General features: G+C 43.1%; 1 protein-coding gene and 1 long non-coding RNA gene across 2 annotated transcripts; one reads left to right on the forward strand and one right to left on the reverse strand.

The window, feature by feature from the left end:
* Window positions 1-1,506: 1,506 nt before the first annotated feature.
* SPR (sepiapterin reductase) lies at window positions 1,507-8,491 on the reverse strand. The gene is made up of 3 exons (XM_072938322.1): window positions 8,086-8,491; window positions 7,175-7,465; window positions 1,507-2,285 (listed from the first exon to the last, which is right to left on the reverse strand). The coding sequence occupies exons 1-3, from the start codon at window positions 8,405-8,407 to the stop codon at window positions 2,095-2,097; spliced, it is 804 nt and encodes a 267-aa protein (XP_072794423.1). The 5' UTR covers window positions 8,408-8,491; the 3' UTR covers window positions 1,507-2,094.
* Window positions 8,492-8,536: 45 nt separating this feature from the next.
* Window positions 8,537-24,444, forward strand: LOC140685645 (uncharacterized). The gene is made up of 3 exons (XR_012058898.1): window positions 8,537-8,580; window positions 22,272-22,363; window positions 24,167-24,444. It is a non-coding gene; the product is annotated as an uncharacterized lncRNA (long non-coding RNA).
* The last annotated feature ends 698 nt before the right edge of the window (window positions 24,445-25,142 follow it).

The following is a 25,142-nucleotide window of genomic DNA, read 5'->3' on the forward strand; positions in this document are numbered from 1 at the left end:
CTGCTGGAGGCCCCACAGCTTCTCCATCACAGAAAGAAGCGGGATTGAGGGTCAAAAGGCTCACGCATTTTCCCGAGGGTCCAGGGTCTAAGACAAGCTGTCCAGACTGAAACCCAGCCCAGTTGGGACCCAGAACAGAGGCAGTGCAGTGAGAGCTCTTGCCACAGGTCAGCAGGGAGAGGAGATCTGGGCCATATCGAGATGAGGCTGCAAATGGGGCTCCAGGATGATCTGATTTTGATATTAAAAAGCAAATAATGGGAGGGGGGTATGCTTTGCATGCATGAGGTCCTGGGTTCAATCCCCAGTACCTCTATAACAAACATTTTTTAAAAATAAAACCTAATTACTCCACCTTCCCCAAATAAATGAATAAAAAATAAAACTCATCTCAAAAAAAGAATACCCATGAAAAAAAATTTAAAGGCAAATATTATTAGCATCTTTGGGCAGTAACTGCAATGCTAGCACTGTGCTGAATATTCACAAACATTAGGTCATTTAGTACTCACAATGCCCCTTTGAGGGAGACACTTATAATCCACTTTTTTCAGATAAGGAAGCTGAAGCAGAAGAGGGAAGCAACTTGCCCTGGGTTACCAGCAAGTGGCAGAGCAGGGATCTGAGCACAGAGATTTCCAATCTATTGAGGGCAAAGGCTCTGCTGTGCAAAGAAAAGAGCTTGAGTTGCTCACTCCCTCCAACTCTGACCCCGGCCTGCCTCCGGCGAGGGGAGCTGCCGCTGGCTCTCCAGGAGGCGCGGCCTCGGTGCGCCCTCTGCTGTGCACGAGGAGTAAAGAGCGTTCCGTCGGAGTCCTGAAGATGGCTGGCAGGGACCGTGGCCTCTCCTCCCCAATAAGGAACAGGGTCACTGGGCTGGCTGGCTGGCTGTAGACCACCACTGCAGAGCACACATCTGCTGAGCTGCAGAAGGATGGGCTTGGTCACACCCCTGGTTTCTCAGGACTTCTTCCTCTTAGAAGCTCCTCCACCTCCCTCAAAGGCACGTTCATCATAGGTCCACCCCACTGAGGACCAGGACCATGGGCTGGATGGGCACTACCAGGAGTGACCATGACCGGCCCCCTTAAAAGCTGGGATCCATGCTCATTCAGAGCACTGCCATGTGGGTAAAAGGTAGAACTGGGAATCCAAGAGATCTGGAAAAAGGACCCCTCCCCGAGGGCCGGGATGGCTGGCTGTGAGTCAGGCAGTGAGGCTGGATACTCTGAATAGGTCAAGGGTGAGGAAAGGGGAATAAAGACTAGGGTAAGGAAAGGCAAATGCATGAAGGAGGAACAGGTGTCCAGGCATGTCCATCCAGGCCAAGCTTGTTTGAACCAGGACTTGCTACTGGGTGGGGCTCAGTGAGAAGAGAAACAGCCCCAGGATAACTCCTCAGGAAATAAGGGGGCACCCCAAGTCTGGGTTAATTGCCTCAGGAACATTTCTGGGCCCAGAAGAGGGAGTTAGTCATAGGACCTATATCAAAGGAGAAAGCAGGTGAAAAAAAGGCCAATCCACATTTTATTTGTATCTGCCTTGAACGTGTACATAAATTCTCAGGACCCACTCCCCCATGTTGGGGATGGATGGTAGGTTCTGGAGGGAAGAAGCATCCGATTAAGGACATGAAATTTAACAGAAGGTCCTGCCACCCTGAGCAAGGGGCATCCCTGTGGGCCGGGACTTGCACTGTCCTCCCTCCCCTCCCAGCCATCTGTGAATCCTCATGGGCCCTGCTATTTGACACTAGCTCAGCCCCCTCCTCCCCATGGACTGGCCACGGGCAGGAGACCCAACCTCCTCTCTTCAGTGTTTTAGCTTCTTCTGCTTTTCTCATCCCTAAAATTCTACTCCTGGGGTGGGAAAACACCAAAACCCACAACATGTCTCTCCCAAGCCTACTCCTAACTCAGAGTGGTCAAACCAGACTCCTGAGATTAGAAACGTCAGCCGCCAGGGCCCTCACAGCTGGCTGGATCTGAGGGCAGGGTTGGCAGTGGCACTGTGGCAGGATGTGGGGAGGCGCAGGGCTCCTGGGTGTGCCTGAAAGAGGGGAAGAAAGCCCCCCAGGAAGCCAGGGACATGGGCTTATTCGTCGTAGAAGTCAACATGGGCTCCAGACTTGAACTCGTCCTTCTGCAGCAAGCTCAGCAGTTTCTGGGCTGACACCCTGCAATCCACAAGCTTCCCCTTTGTCTTCAGCTCCTGCAGCTTTTCTCGCAGGTCTGGGTCCACGGAGGTCTCCCGGGCTAACTGCTGCATGTCTGTGTCCAGGGGACCTAGAGGATGAGGAGCAGAAGATAAGAGAACACGGCTGAGGCAGGGGCCCCTGCTGTGTGTGGGGGGTGGGGTGGAGTCACATCTGGCCAGAAGGTGACACCTCATCTTGGCTGACACTTGTCATCAGGATCATCAAAAGCTCCACACTGTCACTGCTGAGCTCCAGACTCAAATTCCAATGTCCTCTGAACATGGTCCCTCGAGACCACCGAGTCTGCACTTCCTGCCCAACCAGCACCTCCCCTGACTTTCCCACGAAGTACCCCTCTCCCAGACTCAAACCTTCTTCTCCCCACCCTCTCTGCCCCCACAGCCAGCCAGTCAGTCACCAGGTAGGACCCTTGGCTTCTGCCAACCTGCCAACCAGGCCCCTTATGCAACACTGGTTCCCTCCCTGCTTCAACTCCTCCTGTAGACCTCTGCTAAAGTCATCTTGCTGAAACATCACTGGGGTTGGCAAAATGGCAATTTCTAGCTGTGCCCCCATAAAAACCTCAATTTGGACGACTAACTGCATATAGAATTATTTTCAAAAGAGCCAAGATTCCAGGTGAGGAATTACGCCACCTGAGTCGAAGCACAGAAATAAGAAGAGACCCACCGAGGAAGGTAGGATAGACAGAGTCACATACCCTACCACTCCTTGCCCAAGCCCCGGCAGCCCAGTGTGGGGACGGACATGCTCCCTGTGGGAGGAGAGTGAAGTGAGCACCCATCTTCCCCGGGGGCTCCAGAGTCAGCTTGTCCCAGCACCAGGCCAACTCCTGTGGCCCCAGATGGCTCCCTGTGGGCTGTTATGAACCAGGCCCCCAGCTCACCCCAGCGCCCGCCAGCTCCAGTGGTCCCACAGCCCTAGGCAGCTCCCAGGGGGCACCCGTGAAGCCAGCCCCTGATCTACTCCAGCACTAGCTGGCTCCTGGGCCTGCGCAGCTCCCAGGAACCCAGGCTTCTGGCACATCCCAGCACTAGCCAACTCCTGTGCCCCTAGATGGCTCCTGTGGGCCCAGGCTTCTGATCAGGGTCTGTGAATGTACCCACAAACCAGGCTCCCCACTAGGCCTAGGGCCAGGCTGACTACCACAGACACAAGATTTGGACCCACCCCAGCAATAGGCGCCTAAGGACTCTAGTAGCAAGCCTGCTATGGACATCACCAGATGGCCCACCCAGAATCACTGGATGGCTTGACTGGTGCAGGGCTTTTCCTGCTGAACTCAGTCTATGAAGACTAGAAGAGGTGCCTACTTCCTCAAAGGCACAGACACCAACACAAGGCCATAAGGATCGTAAATAATCAAAGGAACATGACACCACTGAAGGAATCTAATACAACCCTGATGACTGAGCGTAAAGGTGAGATCTACGAACTGTGTGACAAAGAATTCAGAATAATCCTCTTAAAGAAATTCAGTGAACTATAAGCAAACACAGATAGGCACCTAAATGAAATTAGGAAAACAATGTGTGAACAAAATGAGAAGTCCAATAAAGAAATAGAAACCATCTGGGAAAAAAAATAAAAACTGTAATCCTAGAAGAATACAATGACTGAACTGAAGAATTAGAGAATTCAACAGAAAACTTGGCCAAGCAGAAAAAAAATCTGTGTACTAGAAGAAAGGTCATTTGAAATCATCTAGTCAGAGAAGCAAAAGAAAAAAGAAATGAAAAAGAGTGAAAAAAGCCTACATGAATTAAGGGTTACATTTAAAGGAAACAATCTATGTATTATTGGAGTCCCAGGAAAAAAAAAAAAAAACAGGAAGCTTATGTAAAGAAATAATGTCTGAGAACCTCCCAAATCTGGGGAGAGATTTGTACATCCAAGTTTAGGAAGCTAATATTTCAACCCCAAAATACCTTCTCCAAGACACCAAGACTAGATGGTTTCACTAGTGAATTATGTCTTTTTTTTATTATGACAACATCATATTATTTTGATTACTGTAGCTTTGTAATAGGGTTTTGAATCAGAGAGTATGATGCTGGAGAGTTTTATTCCACTTTCTCAAGATTGCTTTGGCTATTTAGGGTCTTTTCTGATTCTATACGTATTTTAGAATTATTTGCTTTATTCCTGTGAAAAATGCCATTGGAATTTTGATAGGGATTGCATTAAATCTGCAGGCTGCTTTAGGTAGTATGGACATTTTAACAATATTAATCCTTCCAATCCATGAGCATGGCATCTTCCCATTTATTTTGTATCTTCAACTTCTTTCATCAATGTCTTATAGTTTTCAGTGTACAAGCCTTTTACCTCTCTGGTTAAATTTATTCCTAGGCATTTTATTCTTCTTGAGGCAACTGTAAATGTGACTGTTGTTTAAGTTTCTCTTTCTGATAGTTTATTATTAATGCATAGAAATGCAATTGATTTTGTATCCTGCAACTTTACTGAATTTGTTAGTTCTAATAGTTTTTTGGTAAAGTCTTTAGGGTTTCCTATGTATAATATGTCATGTGCAAATAGAGACAGTTTTACCTCTTCCTTTCCAATTTGGATGCCTTTGATTTTTCTTGCCTAATTGCTCTGGCTAGGACTTCCAATATTATGTTAAATAAAAGTAGTAAGAATAGCTTCCTTGGGGGCGGGGGGTGGGAAGGGACAGACTGGGATTTCAAAATGTAGAATAGATAAACAAGATTATACTGTATAGCACAGAGAAATATATACAAGATCTTATGGTAGCTCACAGAGAAAAAAAATGTGACAATGAATATATGTATGTTCATGTATAACTGAAAAATCGTGCTCTACACTAGAATTTGACAGAACATTGTAAAATTATTATAAATCAATAAAAAATGTTAAAAAAATAGCTTCCTTGTCTTGTTCCTGATCTTAGACGAAAAGATTTTATCTTTTCATCATTAAGTACACTAGCTGTGAGCTTGTCATATATGGCCTTTGTTATGTTTAGGTACATTCCCTCTATTCCTACTTTGCTGAGTCTTTTAAATCGTAAATGGGTGCTGAATTTTGTCAAATGCTTCTTCTGCACTTATTAAGATGATCATATAAATTTTACCCTTCACTTTGTTAATGTGGTGTATTGCACTGACTGACTTGCAGATGTTGAACCATCTCTGCACCCTTAGAATAAATCCCACTTGATCATGGTATATGATCCTCTTAATGTATAGTTGAATTTGGTTTGCTAATAATTTTGAGGATTTCTGCATCTATATTCATCAAGTATATTGGCCTTTAATTTTTTTTTCTTGTAGTGTCCTTGTCTGGTTTTGGTATGAAGGCAATGTTGGCCTCATAAAATGAGCCTGGAGAGTTTTCCCACCTTTGCATGCAGGATGCCTTACACCTGCTGATATGGAAGCAGTCCTCAAGGTCAAAGTCCAGTTCAGCCACCTCCAATTAAGCCATCTGGTCACCCCACCAGAAAGGACTTGCTTCTTTCTTGAACCCTTATAGACACTTTCTATTCTTCATATAGGAGCCACAGCACCCAAGAATTTGGAGTTAATGGATCTCATGGGCAGAAAATCAAGGAAACTCAGGCTTGGAAGGAGAATCACCCCTCTGATCCTCAAACATCTTTCAATCACTCATGCATCCCTGGTAAGTAGGGACTTGCTACCTTTCCAAACAACCCACTCCATCTTTGGACACTTGTTAGAACATTCTTCCAGAGACTGAAACAAAAACCCAACTAGTCTCAGTCTTCATTCAGGCCCTGGGAGCCTCACAAAAAGTTCAACTTCCTCATAATGCCCATGGCAGCCCCCTCAGACGTAACCCAGTCGCATGGAATTCCGGAGTCTGCCCTGCTCCTGATTGTGGTTTCCATTTGCTCACTGTTGACTGAGTAAATCCTAGGCTGAGCTCAGACTGGGTGCTGGGTTGAATGTTGGCTGTAAGAGTAACTGTATATGTGAGGAAGGGAGGGAGGATTGGGTACTAAAGAGCATGAAGTAGACACGGCACTGATCATGAACTTGGACGCAAGGTTTGATCCTGGCTCTGCCCCATCTGGACTTTGGTCAGGTCAATCCACCTCTTTGCTCCTAGGGTTCCAAGGGGAATAAGCTACTGGATCTCTAAGTTGCTCAGACATTATATAACAGCTATGTCACCACCTTCTAATTTCAGCAACCTCAAGCCTAGAATAGAAGCCTCACTTTTAAGAATGGGGTACAGTGGCATTATGGTAGGGCGATGAGAAGCCAGATCAAGTGTCACAAGACCCCCTACCCTTTAACTTTCCTGAGGATGGGACCCTATCTTATTTATCCCAGCATCCCCCAGAATTCCAGCACTGTTCAGTCTGGGATGGTCAGTATTCAACAATGTCTGTCTGCTCATCATTCAGCTCACATTTACTGCAGACTGGCTCAGTGCGATGCTTTGCTAGGTGCTGGGGACAATGGACAGTCCCCGCGCAGAAAGAGATGTAAAGAAGTATACATATGAACATAATACAGTGTGGTAAGTCCTATCTAACAATTAGAAATGCTAACAATCAGATAGCACTTCACAGTTAGGAATCACTTTCACATACATTACATCATTCAGTCCTCCAAACTGCTCTGTCAGACAGGTAGCATCTTCCCTATTTCACATGAAGAAATGAGGTACAGGCCTGTTATTTAAATCCTAATCATCTCTCAAAGTCTAATCTCTCAGACTTTTTGGCCCCACCCTCAAGTCCAGGCAGCTCAATCGGTACCCTCTAACTAAAGCTGCCTGCCCCTGCCAACACTAAACTTCCTTGGAGCCTGTGCTTCCCTTAAGGAGTGATGGGTCATGATTCAGGGACAATATATTCTATGGACCTTTCCTGAGGGGGATAGAGGAGGCTCCTTGCTCAGTCCCCAGAAGGTAACCGGCCAATTCCGGGCACAGGGACGGCAGTAATGCTTCACCTACCTGGGGCATAGCTCAGCACCCTCACACTCGGATCCTCTGCGGCCAGGACCTGGAACAGCATGTCACGAGCAGCCTTCCCCGCACAGTACAGTGCCCAGCCCTTGAAGGGCTGCAGCGCACAGAGGGATGAGATGTTAACCACAGTCCTGCTGAGGCCAGGACTCTTTGGGAAGGCCTTCAGGATGCTGGAAGTCAGACAGAGCATGGAGGTCAGGTTCAGAGCCCAGTAGTTGTTCACTTCAGCTGAGTCAGCCAGGTCCACGAAGCCTTTGGACACATCCCCAAGAGTGGCTGAAAAACCAGACCTTAGGAATCACTCAATTTATTCCAGAAATCCCCTTCCCATCCAGACCTAGAGGAGTTTCCCTAGTGCTTCGGAAGACGCCTCCATCTTCCTAGCTCTGCAGATGGATACACCTGGGGGAACCCACACCTGAAGCTGCAGACTCGCTTTGCTCCGGGACAGGAGGCGGGGTTCGGGGGAGGGGCGGGGGAACTCTGGGGGCCAATTGGAGAAATGGGGGAACTTAACTTCTATTGGGAACCCCCTATCCTAACTCACGCCTCCGCCAGAGGGCGCCCAGCAAGATGATTAGGAAAGTTCTACAAGCGTTCTGAAAAACTTGGCGTTGAATCCGGAAGGGGAGAATGGGGGGGAGGTGGCGGAAAAAAGGGGAGGTGGGGGGCAAAAAGGGCAGGTGGGGGCAAGATAAGCTTCCGTAACAGCACCGCGTCTTCCTCGCACCTCGCATAAACTAGGTCTTTCGGGAGTCTTTTCTGACTCCTAGGAGACACCTTTAAAGTTCCAAGTGGTGGGGGAAGTGAGAGGGAGGGAGAACAGAAAGGGACGCTAAGCAGTACCCCGAAGCGCTCGCACAGGTGGAGTCCGGCCCCGCCCGCGGGCGTCTTACCCGCGTTGTTGATGAGCAGCATTCGCTGCAGGCCCTCGGGCCTGGGGAGCTCGCGCACGGCGGCGAGCAGCCGCTGCAAGTCGGCCTCGGCGCCCAGGTCGGCGGGCACCCGCACCAGGCGCAGGCCCGGCCGCCCGGAGCCCAGCTCGGCCTCCAGCTGCCGCAGCGCCTCGTCGTTGCGGGCGCTTAGGACCAGCACGGAGCCAGGCGACAGCAGCGGGACCAGGAGCTGGGCCAGCGTCCGGCCGAAGCCGCGGGAGGCCCCGGTCAGCACGCACACGGCGCGCCCCAGGCTGCCCACCTTGCCGGCGCCCGCCTCCATGCCTCCGATCTCCGCGAGCTGGCGCCGGAACCTGAGACCCTGCAGGGGACCGGGCGGCCGCGGTGGGCGGGGCGGCGGCGGGGAGTGGGCGGGGCCCCGCCCGGCGGGGGCGGGAACCTGAAGCTGCGGGCGGAGAGCAGCCGGCGCCGGTTTCCGCGGTAGTGGAAGTGGAGGTAACTGGGAAGTCGAAGTGAGCTCCGGGGGGCTAAACTGGAAGGGCAGGAGGCGCGGCCTCCACAGGAAGCCCTAACCGTTTGCGGAGCGGAGCGTCACCCTTCGCCCTACACCCCCACGCGTTTCAGTCACCCGCTGGGAAGCATTCTCCTCCCAAGTCCGGGCCCAACTTGCTTGCACAAGTGACTCCCTCCAGGTCAGGCCACCTTGCTCAATGCTGAGCATCCCTGCACGTGGCCTATGCCAGTTCAGGGATTCGGATCCCTTCTGGGCTTAGGGAACTCACCCTCCCCGATGGGGGGCGGTGGTAAGAGCAGCTACCTCCTGGTGAACAAAGCGCTCTTCCGTTCGTTGTAAGAACCTTCTCCCGCTCTAGGCTGATTGCTGGCGCGGGTTCCCCTACCTCTTTGAGGTTCTGACTGCCCCTAAAGGTATGGCTTCCCTGGGATCCTGCACCCACTCATGCTGCCCTCTTCCTAGTAGCCAATTCCTTCTCCTCCCATCTGCGTTTTCGCACATGATCGTCCAAGTCTACTTCCAGGCCTGTGCTTCAGAAAACCCACATTTTCCTTTTTTTTTCCAAGAGGAAGAGGGGAAAGTTGGCAGACTGCTACAGATCTCCTTGAAAAGGAGTCTCTTTTGAGAAATTTAGCAAGGATAGTAAGTAACCCCCACAGCTCAGTCCCAGTCCTCATTGGGCTGTTCTCTGCCCTGGGGACAAATAGCAAAGTTGCCTTTCAAGGCTCCTGGGGAAATGCATTTTGCTTCCCAGTTTTGCGGACTGTCATTATCAACATCAGAACAGTTCCGGGGAAGCTTTTCACTTTCCACGTAGGTGCGTTTACCACAAAATTTTTGTAAAATATACAGCCCAGACTGTAGGTTACAGTGGAATATGTTCTAAGAACAAACAAAACTGCCAAGAAACCTTAAACTTCATTTAGTAGATGTATTTGTTATTGTGCATAGTATTATTTTGAAACTATTTTATGCAAAATAGGACAAAGAAAATAAGTAATTATGCTAACTCTTGTTAGGAGCCAAGATTTGCAGTGTTAGAGAAAAGAGACCAAGAATAAATTCAAGGAAGTTAAGAGAACAATCTGTAAAGTTGAATTTGAGTTGGAAACCAGAAAATTGTAGAATTTATTGCAGTGGCTTTACTTTTATACAATAACACCAAAAACAGTTTTCTCCTCTGTTGTTTTGTTCTCCAATACCTGTGACTAACCTTTGTAAGAGTTCTCCCTGCAACAATGGCAGAGATTGAAGTGGTGCCCAGATGAAGTCTACGTTTGTATTTTGTGTGGCCCACATAGGGCTTTTTTTTTCTTTTTAAATTTGAGGTGATGTTTCTAAAGTGGGAGATTTTACATCATATTAGGATTTCCAGCTTTTTTTTTTTTTTTTTTTTTTTTTTGAGTAACGGGAAGGTCTGGCAAACCGGGCTGTAACTGAGGTGAGCAGTGGTGCCTCGTGGGGAGGAGGCTGTGTGCTCCAGTTTGCCAGGACTTCCATCACTCACAGGTGTAGGCACTTCTGTTTCCCATTGTTGATGCATAGCTGAATTCTTACCCAGCGGTGATGCTCAAAATGTTTAACAGCCAGGGCGTTGCTGGATTGTGAAGAGGTGGGCCTCTGGAAGGATGAGGAGGCTTTTGGTAATTCAACACCAGTAGGACTCTGTGTACCTGTACACCATTGAAATTGTCCTGCTTTTTAACTTATCCATTAAGGATGGAAGATAAAGATCTTCAATCTGATTGCTCCAAAGCTAAACTCTTCTAAACTGGCCCAAAGACCTCCTTTAAATACATTTTAATAGCTTCTCCCTACTCTCCAGACCTCAGAAAACAGGTTGGTGAAATCACAGTCCCAGCCATTCATTCATTTGGCATTCACTGACTTTCTACTGTGTGCCAGGCTTTGGAGAAAGGAGGGCACAATGAAGGGATGGGTACAAATCAAACTGAGCCTCTTCTAAACCTGGCAGCTTCTAGGAGGAACCATTTGGAAATAGTCCCCAAGGAAAGTGGTTTGCCTCATGGGAGAGCCTGGAAAATTATTATTCTTTTCTGAGGACGACAATTATTTGCTATCTACTTCCCCTCACTGTCAGTCTTATTTCAAGTAATATTTCAGTAATTTATGAATAATATTTCAGGGGCAACACAACCCTTAGAATTCCTTATAGCATAATGGTTCCCAAATTTGTCTACACTTTGGAGTCACTGAGGAATTTCAAAACACTGATGCCTCTGTCCCATAGGCCTGGACTTAAGAAATTTGTATTCAGTTTATTTAAACTAAAACACACACACACACACACACACACACACACAAACAGTTCACCCATTCCTCCCACTCCCACCTCTTACAACCACCAATCTCTTCTCTGTATCTATCAGCTTGGGTTTTTTTTTTTGTTTCACCTTTTTTTTTTTTTAGATTTCACATGCCAGCTAAAAATTGGCACTTGCCATCTACCTCTGCTGGATTAAATCATGAGCCGCTGTAGCTGTTGATCTCCAGCACACCCTGAAATGAGTTCAGGGCTGAGATCAGGAATGAGATGCTCTGTGCTCTGGGAAAACTGGCTGAACAGGCCTTCAGATAGATATTTTCAGGAGAAGATTTTATGAATCCAAAATCTTGCGTCTCCTCATATCTAGAAAAGTACTAAAACTATCAATGGTGACATCTGCTCCTCGTGACTAGCAGCAGCCTCTGCCTAAGTGTGTGCTTGACTGCACATACCTCCCCTCACTGAAATCATATATAGTACTGAGTTTCCCCCCTGCTTCTTTGGAACAGTTTCTCAGAGCTTTCTGGGATGCTGTCTCCCGGGCTGTAGTCCTCATTTTGCCCCAGGTAAAACTTAACCCGCAACTCTCACATTGTGTGATTTTGTTTCAGTTGACGCACACATAAGAGATCATATGGTATTTATCTTCGACTAATTTCACTTAGCATAATGTCCCCGAGGTCCGTCCATGTTGTCAAAAATGGCAAGATTTTATTCTGTTTTTAAGTAGCTGAATCATATTCCATTGTATATGTATACACCACAATTTTTATTTCCATTCATCTATCCTTGGATACTTAGGTTGTTTTTATATCTTGACTTATTGTAAATGATGCTGCAGTGAACATGGGGGTGTGTATATCTTTTCAGTTTTATTTTTAATCTTTTGAGGACCCTCTGTATTGTTTTCTGTAGTGGTTGCACCAGTTTACATTCCCACCAGCAGTGCACAAGTGTTCCCTGTTCTCTGCATCTTCACCAACACTTGTTGTTTCTTATCTTTTTAATAATAGCAGTTCTGACAGGTATGAGGTGATGTGTCACTGTGGTTTGGGTTTGCATTTCCCTGATGATTAGTGATGTAGAGCATCTTTTCATGTGTCTGTGTCCATCTATATGTCTTTAGGAAAAATGTCTATTCAGATCTTCTGTCCCTTTTTTAATTGGAGTGTTTGTTTTTTGCTTTTGAGTTGTATGATATTGTTTGTTTTGATATTAGCCCCTTATCAGATACATGCTTTAAAATTATTTTCTCCCATTCAGTAGGTTGCCTTTTCGGTTTGTTGATGGTTTCCTTTGCTGTATAGAAGCTTTTTAGTCTGATATAGTCTCCTTGTTTATTTTTACTTTTGTTACTTTTGCTCTTGGTGTCAGATTCAAACAACCATCACCAAGACCAATGTCAAGGAGCTTACTGCCTATGTTTTCTTCCAGGAGTTTCTTGGTTTGGGGTCTTACATTCAAATCTTTAAACCATTTTGAGTTATTTTTTTGTCCCTAATGTAAGTGAATGGTTCAGTTTCACTCTTTTGTGTATGGATGTCCAATTTTCCTAGCATCATTTATTGAAGAGACTGTCGTGAAGAAAAAAAAAGAAAAGAAAAAAAAGAAATTGTCCTCTCCCTGTTGTGTATTTTTTGGCTACTTTGTCATAAATTAATTAACCAAGTGAGTGGGTTTATTTCTGGGCTCACTATTCTGTTCGTTGATCTATGTTCATTGATCTGTTCATTCATTTTATCCCAATGCCAATACTGTTTTAATTACCATAGCTTTGTAATATGGTTTGAAATCAGGGAGAATGATGACTTCAGCTTTATTCTTTCTTCTCAAGAATTTTCTCTAGGAATTTTTAAAGTTCTGCAGGTGGTTCTAATGTGCAAACTAGCTTGGAAACTACTGCAGTAGCCAATAGCAGTAACTTTTTTTAAGGGTACTAATGCCTGAAAGGTAAGAGATATGTTAAAATAGATTTAAAAGCCTAAACCTGATAAAGGACTTTAGAAGAAAACTTGGTGAAATTTGAATAATATTGTATTATTTCCTGATTTTGACCATCAAACTATTGTTATGTAAGAGAATGTCCTTCTTTTGAAAATATACCAGAGTATTTAGAGGTAAAGGGCATCTCGTCTGCAACTTACTCTCAAATGTTTCAGGACAAAAATAGAATGAATAAAGCAAGCATGGTAGAAGGTTAACATTTAGGAAATCTGAGCTAAAGGTATGCCGTTCTTAATACTATTTTTGCAACTTTTTAAAGATCTGAAATTGTTTCTAAATAAAAATTTTTTAAAAGTTAACAGTACTTACAACTCAATAGTAAACAGGTCAATAAAATTGAAGAATAAAGTAAGAAAGCAGGAAAATCCAGAATGAGAGACTTTCTGCAGAACATCGATCAGTTTCTTTGAGTAAATGACATGAAGAAAAGGTGGGAGGGATGGCTTTATATTAAAAAGACATGACAACTCAATAAAAGTATGGATCTTTCTTGTTTGGATTCTGATTCAAACACACCAATGTAAAAATGCATTTTTTTAGGTAACTGAGGACATTTCAATATGGACTAGGTATTAGGTGATGTCAATTATGATGTATTAGATGATCTGTTGTTAATTTTTTAGGTGTAATAGTGGCATATGGTTATATAAAAAAATGATGACTTTTTTAGTCAAAGTGATACGAAGTCCAGGGTATGCTTCAGAGCACTTAAACAGCAAAGAAGAAGGAGACGAAGGGGGACAGGGAGGGAAAGGAAGCAGGGATAGATTAAGCCAGGGTGGCAAAATCTTGATAATTATTGAATCTGGATTATGGGTGTATTAAGGTCCATTAATGTTATTCTCACTCTTTTGTGTATGTTTGAACATTTTTACAATTAAAAAAATATGTTAAGCCCTGGAAACTGGTAAAAGGATTGGAACTTTCTGCATTTTAACAGATATTGCCCAAAATATCTCTAAAAAAGGCTAGAGCAATCCTATACTCCAACAAATAGCATATATGTATGTCCATTTCACCATGCTAATTTTCACTCAGTTCTTCAGTTTTTATTAAGATTTTGTATTTTTATTTCTGTGAATTGTTTGGTCATGCTCTTTGCCCATTTTTCTATTAGGCTTCCTATTTCTGTGCTTCTTTGTGGTTTCTTTTTATTTTATTTTTTTCTTTACTCAGGTTTTCTTTGTTCCACTTTTCCCCCTATTGATTTGGAAGTTACAGATCCTATTTTTAGTCTACCAGTGGTTACTTTTGAAATAAAATTGTAAATGTGTGAACTTTTATTTTTCTATCCATATTAAAAAACAAAACATTATACTTTGGGGAAAACAGTGTGACTATGCATTTTGGAGGCAAACAGGCCTGACTGGAAACCTGCCTCTACCTCCTACTGTGCCAGCTTAGCCAGGTCACGGGGCATCTTTAAACCTTGGTTACTTAATAGGCTTGTTTATTCAATGTTGCACAAATATTAGCTGAGTGCCAAACATGAGCCAGGAAATGGACTTAGGCTCTGGAGATTTAATGATGAACAACTCAGACAATCCCTAATTCATAGTGGGCGGAATAAGGCAGCTAAATATAAAGCACTTAGTGTATTGCTTTATAGTGCAATAAATAGTAGATATTATTGTTATTATTGCACCTCCATATTATGAGAGATTTAAGATATTCTAATTCCTTCTTCCACACCTTCCCACACACCAGCTTTTTAAAAAATAAAGCCTTTAGATTCAACCTAATAATTGATTTTATACATTATGTCTTCTCCTTCAGGAATTATTTTGAATATCTTTACTGTTTTATTAGCATGGAAACGAAGTATTTAAACATTAACTTGTGTTTTCTGGACTTAAGGTTATATATTTTTATCATATCACATCTTCCATATGCTTGCATTCTTTATTTTGAGTCATTTCTCAGTCACCTGGAGTACGTCTTTGAATTTATTTGGGTTTTTTTAAGAGAAGATATATAAGTTGTTTAGTTTTTGAGCCCTTGAATATATAAAAGTATCTTTCTGTTACCCTGTCTTATGAACAAGACTTTAATAGGGCATAGAATTATTGACTCATAATATTTTTAACTTGCTAATCTGAAATGATGCTCTGTCACCTTTCTAATATTTAGTGTTACCCAAAAAAGAAGTCTGATGTTACTGTTTTTCATTTTGTAAGTAACCCATTTTGTTTCAGACTGGGTCAAATAAGATTATTTATTTATGCTTGAAACTTTGAGTCTACTTGGTATGTCTAGCTGTAGGTCTCGTTTTTATCATTTATTAGTTCATTATACGAAGATTTATTGGGCATCTGCCATGCTTTCGTGGTAGTTTACTAGGCTCTTTTGTTAGGAAGACTCAGTCTTTCTTCAGTTTAGCAACGTCTTTCTGTAACTCATTATAATCTCTTCAAGTAGAATTCCCACTATTAGTTCATTTGCTCTCTTGGATCTATTCCCGAGTCTTATATGTTTTCACGTACCATCATATTAGTCTCTTTATTCTTTCCAGATGAATGCCATAAGTATTTCTCGAACCAGCCTTTTAAATCACTGTGGCACCAATCTGTAAGTCATTGCCTCCGTAGGTTTATTTTGTTGAATATAGGGATCCAGATGGCTGTAAGGTATAAGGATGGAGCTGTGTGTAGCAGTCAAATTCAGCACTTTGCAGAATGGAGCCTTGTTACCTGCTCCATGGGCGGGAAGATTCTGAGCTATATAAGAACGTGATGCAGTCTGTGTGTGTCTAGGAGGTGGTCTCTAGGTCTGTTTTTGTTGGTCATAGAGAAAGGATACTGATTACTTGCAAAGGCATCTGGTCCAAGCACTCCAGAAACCTTAATTGCAAATGCAGAACCTACAAATACAACACATACAAAGAAGCATTCTAAACCTCTGAACAAAGATTAAACACACATTTGAAACACTGCTAAAACTATAATAAAGTTTTGTTATTTTTTTTTAAAGATACAAACATACTTGAATTGAGAAATGGGAGAGGAGCTAATAACTACACAATTTTGGAGGCTAGAAATAACGTGGATGATTTAAGAGACCCAAGGAAACCAAATTGTTGGTAGCATTGGGGAGAGCTGAAACCCAACCTAATCTACTGGCAGAATTCTAAAAAGGATCAGGAATTGGCAACACTAACTATCTCTAGATTGTAGGTAGTGAGGCAGTCTATGATAACAAATGGGTAAAGATTATTTAAAAGCCGGTGGAATCCTGAATCTCCTCCCTCACTCCACACCTATGGCTGACTAATTCTCCCATACCCCAGATGAAAATTGTTACGGACTGAATATTTCCCCCTAAAATTCATATGTTGAAATCCCAGCTGCCAATATGAGGGCATTAAGAAGTGGGACCTTTGTGAGGTAATTAGGTCATGAGGGTGAAGCCCTTATGAGCAGGATTAGTGCCCTTATAGGAAGAAACTTGCTCTCTGCCATGTGAGATTCAATGAGAGGATGGCTGCATGCAAACCAAAAGGGGGGCCCTCACCAGACACTGGATCTGCTGGCACCTTGATCTTGGATTTCCCAGCCTCCTGAACTGTGAGAAATGAATGCTTGTTGTTTAAGCCACCCAGCCTATGGTAATTTGTTATAGGAGCCTGAACTGACGAAGACAAAGAATAAAGGTTTACTTTCTGGAAAGAGAGAAACATAAGATCTCTAGGCTAGAGAATACCAAGTACAGTTGAGGGCATGAACACCCCGATAAATGGGGAGGAAGGCAGAAAGAGGCAGGGCTAAGTAAACAAATGACCACCAGCCTTCTTTCCCCACTGAGCTCTGAGAATGATGGCAGCCAAGCCTTGATTTTCCACACTGCAGATCGGAAGAATCTTCCTTCCAATCTGACCATCCCAAGAACAGAGACCTAATGTCAGGAGTTCACCAACAAATGGCCTCGCCAGATCACCTTATAATGAAGTTCAGAGCCAACAAGCCCCATTCACTTACTCAGGGCTTTCAAATACATTTTTAGTTCCCTTACCCCAAATAAAAAAATATCCTATGATTGAAACAAGAACAAAATCATTATTTCAAGCACAGAAAAAGTTGTTCGAAATTTAAAATACGATAGCAGAAGTGTTGTAAAAAATTAATAGATTGGTAGGAAGATAAACTTGAGAGCATTTTCCAGACAGTAGAGCAAAACAGATACGCCAAAAAGAAAACAAGAATGTTAGTGGGCCAAGACAGGACATCCAAAATCTGAATGATAGGAATTTTATAAAGAGAGAGAGAGAAGAGAAGAAAAAAAAAAAAAAAGGAGGAGGAAGGAAATCATCAATGAAATAATTCAAGAAAAATGTCCAGAATTAAAGGGCATGAATTTCTGTGGAGGACTCAGCCCAAGGGATGAAAATAGGCCACAGGAAGCTTATCAATAAATTATGAATAATGGAAGTAAAGGAAAGATCCTACAAGCTTCTAGAGAGAGAGGTAAAAACAAAAAGAAACATCCTATAGAAACAAAGGACTGCGATCAGAAAGTCTTAGGACTTCTGGACAGCCACGCCAGAAATTCTGGAGGAAAATGATTCCTAACCTTGAGTTCTGTACCCACACAAACCATTAATTATGCATGAGGGTAAGAGTAAAATGCCTTCCCAGATGTACAGGTCTCAAAATATTTCACTTGACATACTCTTGATAAAGAAGTTCCCTGAGGATGTGTGCCACTAAAATAAGATAAACCAAAAGAAAGAGAAGCCATACCACAGGTGAAGGACTTAGTTGTAAAGGAAACCAGAATATTGTTTTGAACTACAGATGCTTTAAAAAAAAAAAAAGCAAAAACAAATCAAACAAACCCCCTAAAACAGCAGGTGCAAGAAGGGCATGCGGACTTTTTTCCTTTTTCTTCCTGGAAGCAGGAGGTTAACATATCCATCCCCCGGCCCTACCCTCGATGGAAGACGTCCTCCCTCTGCTGGCAGGAGAGTGACATTGTTTTCCAAAATACTTTGTTGCGGAGACTGACTTGTCCCACACCGAATGGTTTTTGCACCCTTGTCAAAATTCAATTGACTGTAAATGGGAGGATTTCTTTCTGGGCTCTCAATTTTATTCCATTGGTCTATGTTGTCTGTCTTTATGCTAGTACCACACTGTTTTGATAACTATAGCTTTGTAGTAAGTTTTTGAAATTGGGAACTGGGAGTCCTTAAACTTTGTTCATCTTCAAGATTGTTTTGGCTATTCAGGGTCCTTCGAAATTCCATATGAGTCTTAGGATGGACATCCCTCTTCCTGAAAGAAAAAAAAGACAAAAATAAGCTCTTATTTAAGTCTTCTTTAATTTCTTTCAGCAATGTTTTGTAATTTTTAGTATATAGTCTTGTGCCTCCTTAGTTAACTTTATTCCTAACTATTTTCTTTTTGATACTATTTTAAATGAAATTGTTTTCTTAATTTCCTTTTTGGACTTTCATTGCTGGCATATAGAAATGCAAGTTATTTTTATGTGTAAATCTTGTATCTTGCAATTTTGCTGAATTTGTTTATTAGCTCTAATGCTTGTGTTTGTGTGTGGTGTGTATATTCTTGAGTTTTCTACAGATAAGATCATACCATCTGTGTAAAGAGATAAGTTTACTTCTTCTATTCCAATTTGTACGCCTTTTATTTTATTTTATTTTTTAACAGAGAAGAACAAATCTGACTGTGTTGGATTGGATCTATTGGATCTATTCATTTAGATCTCACCTTTATTGAGGAGACTTGAATGGTCTTTGCACCTTTGTCAAAAATCAGTTGGCTGCAGATGTGAGGATTTATTTCTGGGCTCTCAATTTTATTCCTTTAGCTCTATTGGAATTATTCCTTTAGCTCTAAATTTTGTGCTCTGTTGCCTATACTTAGCCATACTGGCTCTGCACCTTCTTAAAAGAATGTTGCCTATAGCCTGAAACATACATGTTAGCCCATTCTCAAAGCTCTTGCCTCCCAGGGTTGACCTTTAAAAGTATAACACTTTTCTATGCATATAGTGATAAAAAGTCACAGAACAGAAAATAACAATTGTCTTGTTGGAGGTTTATAGGAACGTTGTGACCAGGCCTACCTAGTCACACTCCCTCCCCTTTTAATATGAAAGAAGCCTGAATTCTAACTCACTTAAGGTGGTTCTTTGGGACACTAGTCCACCATCTTTTCAGTCTGCTGGCTTTCTGAATAAAGCTGCTATTTCTTGCCCCAATTCCTTGTCTGTCAATTTATTGGCCTATTGTCCAGTGAGCTGTATGAGCTTGGACTTGGTCCAAGCTCATTTTCTTGCCTAATTGCTCTAGCTAGAACTTCCAGTACAACGTTGAAGAGAAGTGGTAAAAATAGACATCTTTGGTTTTTTTCTGATGTTAAGGAAAAGCTTTCACTCTTTTACATTGGGGTTTTTGTATGTGGCCATTATCATATTGAATAAATTCTCTTCTATTCCTATTTTGTTGAATGTTTTTATCTTGAAAGAATGTTGGATCTTGATACATAATTTTTCTGCATTTATTGAAATGATCGTGTTGGTTTTTCCCCCTTCATTCTATTAAATTGTTTAATTTTAGATGTTGAAACAGCCTTTCATTCCTGGAATAAAACCCACTTGGTCATGATTATAATCCTTTTATATTCATAAAGGGATACTGGTCTGTAGTTTTCTTGTAATGTCTTTGCCTGGCTTTGGTATCAGGGTAATAGTAAAGGAGATTTGAACAACACAGTTACAGGTTTGACTTAAAAGATATATACTGTGTGCCTCTGTGTGTGTGTGTGTGTGTGTGTGTGCATGCACACGTGTGCAGAGAGAATATTTTGTATCCACAAGTAGCCAATACCAAGCTTTGCCAAAGAACATTCATAAAAATTCATCATGTACATAAAGATCTCTATAAATCCCCCCACAAAGTCTCTTAATATAACAAAATGAAAAAATAGCAATAAAATGATTTTCAAAAAATTAACTTGAGTTTCTAAAACCATCTTTTCGGTGGGGAGAGTATAGTTCAAGTGGTGGAGCACAGGCTTAGCACGCGCAAGTTACTGGGTTCAATCCCCAGCACCTCCTCTAAAATAAACAAGTAAATAAGTAAACCTAATTACCTTCCCCTGCCAAAAAAGTAAAAATTTTTTTAAAAATTAAAAAAAAATAAAACCATCGTTTCAGATAACTCAGTTCAAAGAAGAAATAAAAAATCTATTCAGAAACGAATAACAATGAAAATACTACTTTGTATACCAGCAAAATATACATATAAAAATATACCAGTATACCACTTCTCAGAGGAAAATGTATATTACTAATTTTTTTTATTAGAAAGGAAAAAAGACAGAAAAGAAATGAATGAAGTATTCACCCTGTATGAGTTATGGATCTTTGCAAAAACAAAAAACAAAAAACAAAAACAAAAACATAAGAACTCAGGACAAAAGAAAACAGAAAAAAATGCATTTTTGGTTTAGCTCACAGCACTGAGAGAGAAAGCTATAAAATCAGGTCTGCAAAGGGCAGAAACCCAGGTAGCTCTGGGGCTGCGTGAACCTGGATATACAAAGCAGTGATTCAGTAAAGGATGAATCAGCGACAGCTCTTCTCAATCTTACCGTTTTGCTTAAGATTTAGTTACTATGGAGAGAGCATAAAATTAGCCTAGGTCAAGTTTCATGTGTATTTTTTTAATCTAGAAAAGTTCAGTGCATGCTCATTGATGGGGTTACCAAACAGTCCCCAACAGGGAAAGGTCAGTTCCCGAAGAGGAACTGAGGTAGTGTTATCAGAGGAAGGGGCAATAAATACGGGGTGGCAAAAGCAACAAATTGCCCGTTACACACCCTTAGAAGCTAGGTTTGTGCTGGGGTGTTCACTACTGCATTTATTTACATTACCACAAAGTTACGAGTACTCAGTCTTAAGTGAATGGTTAAATGAAATATAATATATTTAAGATGGTCTGCAATGCAGCCATTATAACTGTTTTGGATTCGTATTTAAAGAATTTAAAAAAAAACTCACTATGGAAAAACAGAATAAAATCTGTTTAGAGTCCACAAATTAATCTTAAACCTTTAACTTTTGCATATAACCAATACCTGAAAAAAAAAATGTGAATTGTGTGTGTGTCCACAACCTAACTAACACGTGAACCTTATTTGAAAAAAGGGTTTTTGTAGATGTAAATATTATTAAATTAAGAATCTTGAGATGAGATCTTCCTGGATTGTCCTTATGACCTAAATCCAATGACCAGTGTCCTTAAAAGAGAAGAGAAGTGATAGATACAGGGAAGGCCATGGTCATGTGAAGACTGAGATTAGAGTAATGCACCACAAGCCAAGGAATGCCTGGAGCCACCAGAAGCTGGAAGGAGGAAGAAACTATTCTCTTCACTCTTGAAGGGAGTGCAGCCCTGCTATAGACTGAAAAAGAAAGGAAGGAAGGAAAGAAAGAAAGAAAGAGGAGGGGAGGGAGGGAAGGGGAGGGAAGGAGAAAGAGAAAGAGAAAGAGAAAGAGAAATAAAGAAAAAAGAAAAACAAAAACCCCAAACTGCACAACCTAAAAGTTTCAAGTTATGTTTTATTTGCAGACTTTACTGAGAACTATAGCCCGGAAAGGCAGCCTCCAAGGTATCTCTGAGGAACTGCACCCAAGAGGAAAGGGAGGAACCAGAATACATGGGTCTTTGCTGAAAAAAAGAATGTAGTTGTACATCAAAAGATTACTGCTAATCACAGAAAAACAGACATCTCAGGTTAACAATTTTAGTGCTTTTCTAAGTATGGGAAGATGCAAAGAATCTAGGCTTACTGAAATTATTCCTTTGATGTGCGTCTTAACTGTCTAGGGCCAGTATCCTGTTTTTTTCCATCCTGAATTCCCCTCAGGGTGCACCGCCAGGGCAGCAGCAGCGCTGATAGCTTGATGGCAGGTAACATTCTTTATTTATTGAAATGGTAGGCAAGATATTTTGTCCACAATATTTTCTCTTGGTCATAAATTCAACCAAGGTTTGGGAAGCATTTCATGAGCAATTTGTCCCATGGCGCTAGGCAGACTTATTCCTAGATCAGGCGAGGATTCTGTTGATAGGCCACTCAATGTGTTAATGTTTGGATTAGACCCTGTTGATAACCGAAAATTTTCTGGATCACCTGTCTTACTAGTCTATGATGATCCAGGAAATGTTTTCCTTGTTGCTTCTTCCCATGTCTAGAGTTGCACTATTAAAATTGCTCAATGCAGAGTTGCTGTCATACGTAGTTGGTACCCTAAGGTATACCACCTTTCCAGATTGGCTTCTTTCAGGTAGTAATATGCATTTAAGGTGCCCCACCTGTCTCCTGTGGGCTCCATATCTCTCTCATTTCTTTTCAGTGCCGAGGAACATTCTGTTGCATGGATGTAGCCCAGTCTATGTGTCCATTCACCTCCTGAAGAACATCTTGGTTGCTTCCAAGTTCTGGCAGGTATGACTAAAACTGCCATAAATGTCCTGGTGCAGGTTTCTGTGTAGATGTGAACATTTGGGTCCATTGATATCAAAGAGTTTGAGAGCTGGTTCATATGGTAAGAATGTGTTTCACCTTGAAAGACACAGCCCATGTTCACAGAGTTTTTGAAGATGGTAGCTGAGAGCATGTGGGCATTACTGAAGAATCAAGCCAAGGAGGGAGGTAGAATTCAAAGATGCCAGCAAGAAAGGTGTCGCCGAGGCAAAACTGTACCTCCACCCTCTTAGAGTTGACAGCTGGTCCTGAGAATTAAAGGGACAGGAGACAGATTCATAGGGCAAAGCATACACATTTATATCCCCTAATTTGCACATGACACAGGGAGCCCTCCTTAGGAAATGAAGAAAGGCCCAGAGAAGTGGCAAAACCTGAATGCTTTTCCATTGGGTTGAACAAAGAGAGGCGACTGTGGAGAAAGAACTATGCTGTGTGGGGAGGCTAAGGAGGACGAGAATTGTATTTAACAAGGTCTGGGTGTACAGAGTTCTCCCATTCTCAACTTTGTGCCCCCAGTGACAACCATCACTCTCCTGCCGGCAGGGGGAGCATGTCTTCCTTCGGCGGTGGGGCTGGGGGATGGCTATGTTACCTCCTGCTTCCAGGAAGAAAAAGGAAAAAGGTCCGCATGACCTTTTGGCACCTGCTGTTTTAGGGGGTTTGTTTTGTTTGTTTTTGCTTTTTTTAAAAAAGCATCTGTAGTTCAAAACTATATTGTGGTTTCCTTTATATCTAAGTCCTTTACCTGGGGTTTGGCTCCTGACAGGCGGAGGGACACATTTTTCTGACATCATGGGGCCAGGCAGGCAGAGAAAGATAAGATGGATGTGGACCATGCCTGTTCTTTTCTCATATTTTGGGAAGATGATTCTGCTCTTGCCAGATGAGATCTAATTTCTCCAGGAATAAGCTAGCGAAGTATCAGCTGAAAAAAGGAAGAACAAAAGTCCGAAGTCCATGGAGAAGATGGATGATAGATGCTGGGGTCTCCTGAGCAAAGATTTCACCAGAGGCACATGCACATCCCTGGTGTCTGGGCAATGTTTATGGCCAATTTGGTGTGTAGGTCACTTTGATTGTATGGTGCTACCATCGGGCCACTTTTGTGAACTGTCTCCAGCCCACTGGAGCAGTTCCGTCGCGCACCCAGGCCGCCCCAGGGCTGGGGAGTGTGCTGAGTTGGTGTCACTGTGCATGGACATGGCATGAGGTGGGGGTGAGCAGTCAGCAGCCCAGAGGGGTCCTGGGGGGAGCTTTGTGTAAGGAGGAAGCTGGGTAAGGGGACTCCAGGAAGTGACCTCACTTCCCTGGCCAGAGAGCCCAACAGTAAAGGAGGGGTCTCCAGATCCAGGGCCCAGAGATGAACGGGGAAGGCCTGCTGCCCAGGCACTACCCAGGCCCCTCCCCAGGGTCCTGTCCCGGGCTGATGGGCAGCTCAGCACACCCGGCTTCAAACTGGAGCACCATGTCAACCTTCCCTTGAGTCAGCTGGAGGCCCTGCAGCCCACCAAGCCAGAGCCCGAAGATGAGAAGGTCGGGGTGTGTGCGTGTTGTGGGGGGCAATGAGTGCCGGGCCACCCAAGCAGGAGTCCCCAGAGCACTTCCACAACGCTTTACAGCTGTCTCTACCTCCAACATCTGTATATTCAGAGGAGTTACATGTAGGTGCAGATGCCTGGGAAAAAAATAAAGGAAGACCCAGATCCCAAGGAATATCCTGCAGGAGACGCAGAGCCAGATAAGAATCAACCATCCCTGCAGGGAGAACCTGCACTTGCTTTTGCAGGAGACTCAGAGCCAGGTCGAATTTCACCACCATCATGGGGAACCTGCTCCTGCTCCTGCTCCTGCTTCTGCTCCTGCACCTGTAGGAGGCCCACCGCCATTTCAGGATTTGCCACCCCCACGGGCAGAGCCGCCTCAGCAGCCACCATCACTGTCAGCTCCAGATCCTCACCGTCAGCCATCACTGTCAGCTCCTGATCCTCGCCGTCAACCCGCTTCCCTACCCGAAATTTACTTCCCTTCCCTGGCGTTGTTTTTGTTTGGGTTTAAATTACAGCATTTTTTTTCTTTCACATTATTTACAGCATCCTGTATTTTGTGTTTGAAGTTTATAATAAAATTTAACCTTTATCAATTTTAAATTGTGCAGTTCAGGAGCATTAGGTGCATTCACAATGCTGTGCAGCCATCACCACTGTCTAGTTTTAGACTATTTTATTCCTCAAAGTAAAACCCTGTATTCAGAGCACGCACTCCCCTTCCTAATAAAACAGCTGTTTATACTGAGTGCTGCGTAAAATTTACCAATGTAGAAGTTCTCTTCAATTTAAAGGATCTACTGTCTGGCCATGAATAGTGACTCAAACCAATAAGATGCAATAGGCATCCTCACAAGAGGGTGCAAAGGATGCCTTCACGAGATCTAGAAAGTTTACTCCACCAGACAGTCTAAGAAAGTAAAGGACTTTCATTGTACAGGCAGATAAAACAAGGGTTAGGATGACAAAGGCCCCTGAAAGTTGGCACAGCCAGACCGAAAGATTGCTCAGCATCCTAGTCTATTTGACTGGCTGCCAAATGTACACTGAATGTGCACCTTTGTGAATGAAAAATACTGCCTGCCACACCAGTAAACAAAGGATGCTGTGGCCATCAAGTCAGCAGCCACTATCACCACCCTTGACAGTGAGCTGGAGGGAACTCAGGAAGGAGACAAGCAGGCAGCCCACCC

This window comes from Vicugna pacos, chromosome 15 (assembly GCF_048564905.1).
Source record: "Vicugna pacos chromosome 15, VicPac4, whole genome shotgun sequence".
In the NCBI taxonomy this organism is placed as follows: domain Eukaryota; kingdom Metazoa; phylum Chordata; class Mammalia; order Artiodactyla; family Camelidae; genus Vicugna; species Vicugna pacos.

Bases quoted from the DNA above. Each gene is read 5' to 3' on its own strand.
- SPR (XM_072938322.1), bottom strand. From the start codon at position 8,407: ATGGAGGCGGGCGCCGGCAAGGTGGGCAGCCTGGGGCGCGCCGTGTGC. The intron at 7,466-8,085 runs GTAAGACGCCCG...CTGGTTTTTCAG, and splicing joins GCTGCTCATCAACAACGCGG to CCACTCTTGGGGATGTGTCC. The intron at 2,286-7,174 runs GTAGGTGAAGCA...CTCATCCTCTAG, and splicing joins GGTGCTGAGCTATGCCCCAG to GTCCCCTGGACACAGACATG.